The sequence below is a fragment of the Arachis ipaensis genome, chromosome B03 (genome assembly GCF_000816755.2).
Source record: "Arachis ipaensis cultivar K30076 chromosome B03, Araip1.1, whole genome shotgun sequence".
Classification (NCBI taxonomy): Eukaryota; Viridiplantae; Streptophyta; class Magnoliopsida; order Fabales; family Fabaceae; genus Arachis; species Arachis ipaensis.
In genome coordinates, this window is record NC_029787.2 from 7,301,333 (window position 1) to 7,308,295 (window position 6,963).

Consider the following 6,963-nt stretch of genomic DNA (forward strand, 5'->3'; position numbering starts at 1 on the left):
TCTTGGATCCATATTAGTAGTAAACTATAAACTTTAGTCAAATCAACATTATTTTACTATTTTTTTTCTCTCCCTCTTTTCCTACAATGAAAGTGATGGAGTTTTGTTTTTCCCTCTTGATTGAGTTAAACTATAAGGTGCTGAAACATCATTTCCAAATATATATAAAATATTTTTTCTTTTGGCAAAATTTTGAGTTGTGACGGTGATGATGCATTATAGATTATGTTGTGCTGTCTATGTATAACTTGGAAACACTGGTGTTCCAGTTGTTTTAACCGTTAATCTGAACTATAAAAAATATATATAATATATATTAATTGAAATGAACGGTTAAAATAATTGAAACACTGTTGTTCTCGGTACACTTGAAATTTTTCTAGTAACTTAAGGAGAATGCAAAGTTATTTAATTTGTTTGATTATCCTTATAATAACAAGAAGACAATAATCAAATCATTCATTACATTCGACATGTGGAATTTAAGCTCATTACTTATAATTGATAGCAATAATAGAACTTTCATCATTGTTGAACCACCAACTTGTTCAGCTTCAATATTCATTCAAAACACCATGTGGATTTAATACATGTACTAATAGTAATCAAGTTCTAAATTAACAAAAAAGAATCCTTATTGTAGTAACTTTAGCAGATTATGAGTAAAATGATCTGAACAGCATTGAAACATAACAGCAACAATTGAAGTCTCAAATCAAATAATGTATACTAAGTAGCAAAATTTCCATGTACAAGTTTATGAATATGATACTATTATCTACATAACTTGTTAATAATTATATATGTTGAGAAGTGAAACTCTGGTTCTAATAAGTTGCCTTTCAAGTTGCTCAATTCCTGAGTCAAGACCCTTAATACATAACTCTAAATTCTCCATAGAATTTTGGAAATTCTGAACAGACACAACACTGCTATGTTTCTGAAAGAGACACTGCAAGTCTCCATCGACCTTCTCGAATTCATTCGAGTTTGATTGGTCTGAATCACAGCATACTCTCTTAGGCTGCATGAACTTGGAGACTACTGTCCAACTGCTCATCTTTGGTTTCGCCTTCGGGCCATAGACGAAAGATAACAAAGACTCTAATTGGATCAGTGTGAAGAGTTCTGCTTCTTTTAAGCTTCTAATCATGGACACAAATTCATCTTGAGTGTTTGAGGTAGTTGGAATAATAGTGAAGCCTTTCTTGAATCCCTTGAAACTCTCTAAGGCATTTTGAATTGTCTTTTTCGCCTTCTTCCTTAAGGACAAGTATTTATCACCCTCGGATTTCAATGCTGATTCGCCCCATCTCTTTCTGCGAATGGCCGATTGAAGTCCTTGTATGCTTTCTGATGATTGTAGCAGGACATCTTTGACAGTAGCACAAGTATCCAAGAGCATCAGAGACCCTTCTAGCAATTCATCAACCGAATTCTTGCAAGATTCATGGCTGAGTTCTTGCTGCACAGTTTGCAATTGAAGTACCTTATTTGTGCATTCATACAAAGCATGCAAACCATTGAGTTTAGAGCTTGTTGATGAGGAAGAGGCAGCTTCAGAAGCCTTCAACCTCTGGAAACACTCCTCATATTGTGATATCAAAGGATGTGGCGCAGAAGGCACGCTATTCGACCGGTTGTGTGAAGATGAGTTCATATTTGTATTGTAGATATTGCAGCAAGAAAAGTTTGAGGTAGAGTTTTTTTCTGCTTTGGATGTTGGTGTTCTGTTGCTACCATATGCTAAATGTGTGTGTATATATATACATATATATAGTTCATTAGTTGAAGGAGACAAGAGGAATATATTCCTCTAAGAAGTGTCACAGAATATAATCTTGATATGGATGTTTAGGACAATTTGGCATTGTTTATGAAATGCTTCCCTCTCACCGTGCTTCACAGCTCATTGCTAATTTTATTATACTAAGGAGAATCTGCAATACATTGTGCTATTGTGCATGCACTGGTATTAATATATAAGCTTGAAATTGATGTGAAGGTTCTTAAATGGAGCATGTAGGTGGGGGGCAAAAGGACAATGAAATCATGCAGTTACCATTGAAATAGGATCTTTTAAATTTGTCTATGTCTAGAGGAAACTGGACCCCTACATTCTTATATTTGATCTTGATGTTGATGTTATATGTTGTGTTGTTTCCAAGCCGTTCAATGAAGCATCTTGTCTCACTTTAATTGAAAAAAAGAGAAGTAGCATATGAATAATCTTTTCATATTAAAGTATTAAGGTTTTAGTGATGATAATTTTCATATTTGCAAGTAACAACAGGTTGGTGCAGATTCGTTACAAGGACTTATGCTTAGGTGCTCTTAAAACCCTACATATATTGTACTCACAATCAATAAGAAAATATGACTTTAGATAATAATAATTAAAATTGATGGCTGAAAACCCTTTGTAATGGACTACTAGGACACATGGTATTTAGCTATAAAAAGTAGAAGAAAAGCTGAATAAGTGAATAGTCCCTTGTATTGATATTAACCATTAGATTAAGATTCCACAATGTAACACTGGCAACAAAAACTGTATTCTAATGTGCTGTACTTTTTTTCAAGTGCAAGTGAATGCCACCTTTGGGTCAGTATATAATTTTGTTTAGCACATGTCTTAAATTCCACAATAGGATAATATGCCCTCCACAATAGGAATCTCTTTACAAAGTTGGGAAATGATCCTTATTAGCCACATCCCTTGTTTGCAATCTAAGTGAGACCACAGAAAGTTATCAACTATCCTTGAGTACCTACACCATACTGAATATTGCACATGCAAGAATTGCTGCTTTGAAACATAGCATGTGATGTATTTTAATTTTTAAATAACAAATCTTGAGATCATTTAGAACAATCTCATTTAAACACTAGAATTCAAGTTCTTTGGGATGTTACTACTTTTTACAAAAAAGGCATATTTTTAGTAACTTTGGTGATCCACATTATTAATTTCACTCTAAAATATATATTTTTATTACAAAAAAAAAAGCTTCAGACCGATCACAGATGACGCAAAACATAATCCGAATCCAATCCGAAAATAATAACGGATTTTGGACCAGGTCTTGAACACTCTTAGCTATTACACTTCATCACTACCATTAAAATTCCATTAGTTTGGTATGTATAAATGTATAATATCCAAAATTCTATACATTATATTTAGATAAAGTCAATCTTTTAGATTAGTTTGAAACCGGATCAGGATCTTAAACATGACCCGATCAAATAAAAGGGACAGCTTTGGGTTTAGCTAAACCCAACTTGACCCAACCCAACCCATGCTTACCCCCTAGCTAATTAGGGATGCCTTTTGACTCATGAGCCATCTAGTGGGATAGAAGTTGTGATTGCAGCAGATAAAGCTTAACACAAATGGTAGATTTGTTGGCCTGTGTGTGTAGGTTGGTGGATGGGTGATCTTGTGATGTAATGCATAGGCGTGAAAGTTGTCCAATCCATTTGATTATTACAAAAAAAAAGGTTGTGGTTGCATAAACATTGTACCTAGCAATATGCAAGTGACCAAAAACACAATTGCAACCAAGGAGAAGTTGGTTGCCAATTAGGATTGGTCTTCAAAATACAATCACCACCTTAGCAATTCGACTATAAAGATAACCAAAATACCAAAAATTGATAAAACATAGAAAGAAGGCAAATGCATTATCTAGGGAACAAAAAGATTCTCCACACAAATTCATAAATAGTGTAGTACTGAAACATTCTAGCCTGAAGTGCACATCTCAAATTGAAAGAAAGATATTTCATCAATCTTGCGAGAACTATATCTAGGTGTTTGTTGCTCTAGTGTAAATCTGCTGACTCGCGTGAGCGGAAACCAGTCTAATCGAACCTCTAGCCATCAACTCTCTTATAGCCCTCCTTGCAAGTGATCCATTAATCTGTAATAGTCAAAGGAAAATATGACTTTTTTGCGAAGAATAAAACATTACTCATAGAGGGCTTTCATGAATCATGAATTGAGGATCGTATATCCTATTGTTCTAAGTGCAAGCAGGAAGTATGCTGCAAAAGCTACACTTAGAATGCCTTGGATATAAAAGCATAACGAAAAGTCATTATTGGAACTGCCAAAAAGACATCATCAAGAGAGAAGGAATGTCAATCGTACATAAAATTGCAAATTTCAAGTTTAGAATGAAGCAATTGACAGCTACACCCAGACATCAAACCTGAACATTAAGTGTACATGAAACCAGGAACCAAAATGGTTATTCTAATAATTAATGCTGAGACCATTATAATTTAGTAGTTTAGTGTCCACATAAACCAATAATCTTATTGACTATCAACAGGGAAGAAAATAGTTGCAACATCCATAAACAAAGGATGATGTTGGAGACAAAATCTGGCGCATTTGACAACCATAAATAGAAGGGAAAAAGTCAACAGTATAGATAATGGATTATCTATAACAAGTGAAAGATGTGTGAACAATTCCACCAAACCCGGACTTCTCATCAGGGTTACAAACTGCACTAAGGATTGAAATCCTCATAATGGCCATTGTGATTTACTAACATAAACACCAGCCAATATAATATAGCAGCAAAAATATGTGTACAAAACCATAAACACAAGAGAGAAGGTTTGTCTGCACACAAAAAGCTTGTTAGGATTAGCCCCAAATAGGGCAGGGACAAGCAGGAACATATAGGCATTACTAACTTAGAATGTCAATAGAATAACACACAAATTCAAAGAATCTTCAAACAAGATAGCAACCTTCACCACTGCTTATACTACAGAACAGCAGAACACACACCATCAACATGAACAATATATTTAATGCTTGGGAGAGTAAGAGAAAGAGGGGTACCCTCAAACGATCAGAGAGAATGGAAGGAGTGATGAGCTTGAATTTGGGAGCTTCAGAGAGGAGCTTGTCATAAGTACCCTGATCAAACAGAACCTGGTTGTTCACCTTCTCCTTTTGCTTTCCCTTGCTCCACTTCTGTTATTCACATTCACAATAACAAAAAAATCCAAACTTTAAAATCCCCAAAATTACCCAATAGGTCAACCAATAATTCATTTAGAGCCCAAAAAAAAGTACATTTATATTAAATATTCAAAAGAATAAAAGGGGACCTTCTTCTTCTGCTTGCCACCACCAGATTTGGCGGGTTTAGAAGATGGTGGAGGAGCCTTATCCTTCTTTGGAGCCTGCAATCAACAACCCAATGAAGCACTTAGAGTGATGTATAGTGAAATTTTGAACATAAAAGGGCATAAGAAACATAGAAAATCGGAAGATGAATGAATAGAATCGAACCATGAACTCGGGTGAGAGAAGAGGAAGGGAAAAGGGGGTACTTTGAAGAAGAGGCGCAAGTATAACGAAGAACATGAAGGCGATGAGAGGATCTTTTTTTGGATCCTTTTTTTTGGGCTTGACCTGCTTTTGGGCTTAAGCTATGTCGTTTCAGCATTCCCTCCTTAACGGGCCAAGCCCAACATTATACCTGCCTAGCTAAAAAAGTGAATAGAAAAGCCCAAAAGTGAAGTGTATACATTTTTTTTTCCACAACTGCAGTGACGATCAGAGATAGCACAGGAAATCTTGTATTTGGGGCAACAACAAAAATTATGGTGTGTTCTAGTATAGCAGCAGAAGCTTTAGCAATCAGGCATGTCATTATTCTATTAAAAAATATGGAGATAAAGAAGGTATTAATAGAATCAGATAATTTAATGCTAGTGCGGACGTTAAAATAAAAAAGTAGAATATGTGAAATTGATCCCATTTTATTAGATATTTTTGAACTCACAAGAGTAAAAATTGAATTTGGTTTCACATGAATTCCAAGAGAAGGAAATCGGCTAGCTCACAAGGTTGCAGCATTGGAGGCTATGGGAGCACGGGAGAGATCGTGGATTATCAGACTGCCTTCAGAGATAATTGTACAAATACGCAAAGATGCACCCTGCAAGTTGAAAAAGCATAATCGTAATGGAGGAGCATCCACGAATAGAAGTGTAGCGATGACAGGAGAAGAAAGAAGACAGCAAAGCGCGGGATCGGAATATCGACACAGGCAGTTTATAAGGTGCGGGTATCAAAATAACTTCCGATGAAAGATGACGATAGCTTTTGGCAAGCTCACGTTGCAAGAGGCTCTGACGACGTCTTGTAGAGGTCCTGCGTGGTGTTGTCATTAGGAGTGGTTCTTTATTGTGGAGTTGGATAACCCATCAACCACCATTACCGAACGGCTGCGGCGGTTACCCGGATCAGAGATGAAACATGAACGAGTTGGATATTTTGAATTTAAAATGTGCTACGAAATTTGATTCATCAAAAAGATTAAAGGAAAAAAGTGGAAGTTGGTTTTAGATAGGGGAAACCAGATTGGGTTCAGGTTTTTGGTGGGTTATCTTATTGGGCTCATAGTCCATGACCAAAAAAGAAAAAGAAACCCCAACTTATGATTAATTTGTCACACGTCGGAGTTGATTTGTTGTTAGCAAATGAGTTGCTACATATATAACACAGAATTTAAATCTCTAATATTTACTTAAATAAATGAGTGAGTAACCAGTCAACCAATCTAAATTGGTGAAATAAAGTATTTATCTTCGTTTTGTTCTAAATTATAATCTCTAATAAAAAAAATATAGTTCTATAAACAAAAATATATAATGACATAATAAACAAAGAAACAATTATACTTTAGTGGTTAAGTTAAAGAGCTAAACTTACTGTTACAAAAGGTTATGGAATAGATATTCATTATTGTGCATATTTAGTAGTTGAATATATTTACTTATTTATACATATCTTTTTATAATTTTTTCAATAGTAAATTAGTCAGTAGAATAAATAAATTTGTCACAGTAAAATAATTAATTTTTTATAGTAATATAATAAAATATTTTTTTGAACACTAAATATATATTTTTTTTATAATTGCTAAT

At 34.6% G+C, this 6,963-nt stretch overlaps 2 protein-coding genes across 2 annotated transcripts; both read right to left on the reverse strand.

Annotated features, from left to right (window-relative positions):
• Positions 791-1,660, reverse strand: LOC107632285. Its single transcript, XM_016335983.1, has one exon. It carries the CDS (start codon positions 1,658-1,660, stop codon positions 791-793), a length of 870 nt encoding a protein of 289 aa, XP_016191469.1.
• Positions 3,658-5,447, reverse strand: LOC107628869 (40S ribosomal protein S25-2). Its single transcript, XM_016331491.2, has 4 exons — positions 5,321-5,447; positions 5,137-5,211; positions 4,865-4,999; positions 3,658-3,926 (listed from the first exon to the last, which is right to left on the reverse strand). The coding sequence occupies exons 1-4, from the start codon at positions 5,393-5,395 to the stop codon at positions 3,813-3,815; spliced, it is 399 nt and encodes a 132-aa protein (XP_016186977.1). The 5' UTR covers positions 5,396-5,447; the 3' UTR covers positions 3,658-3,812.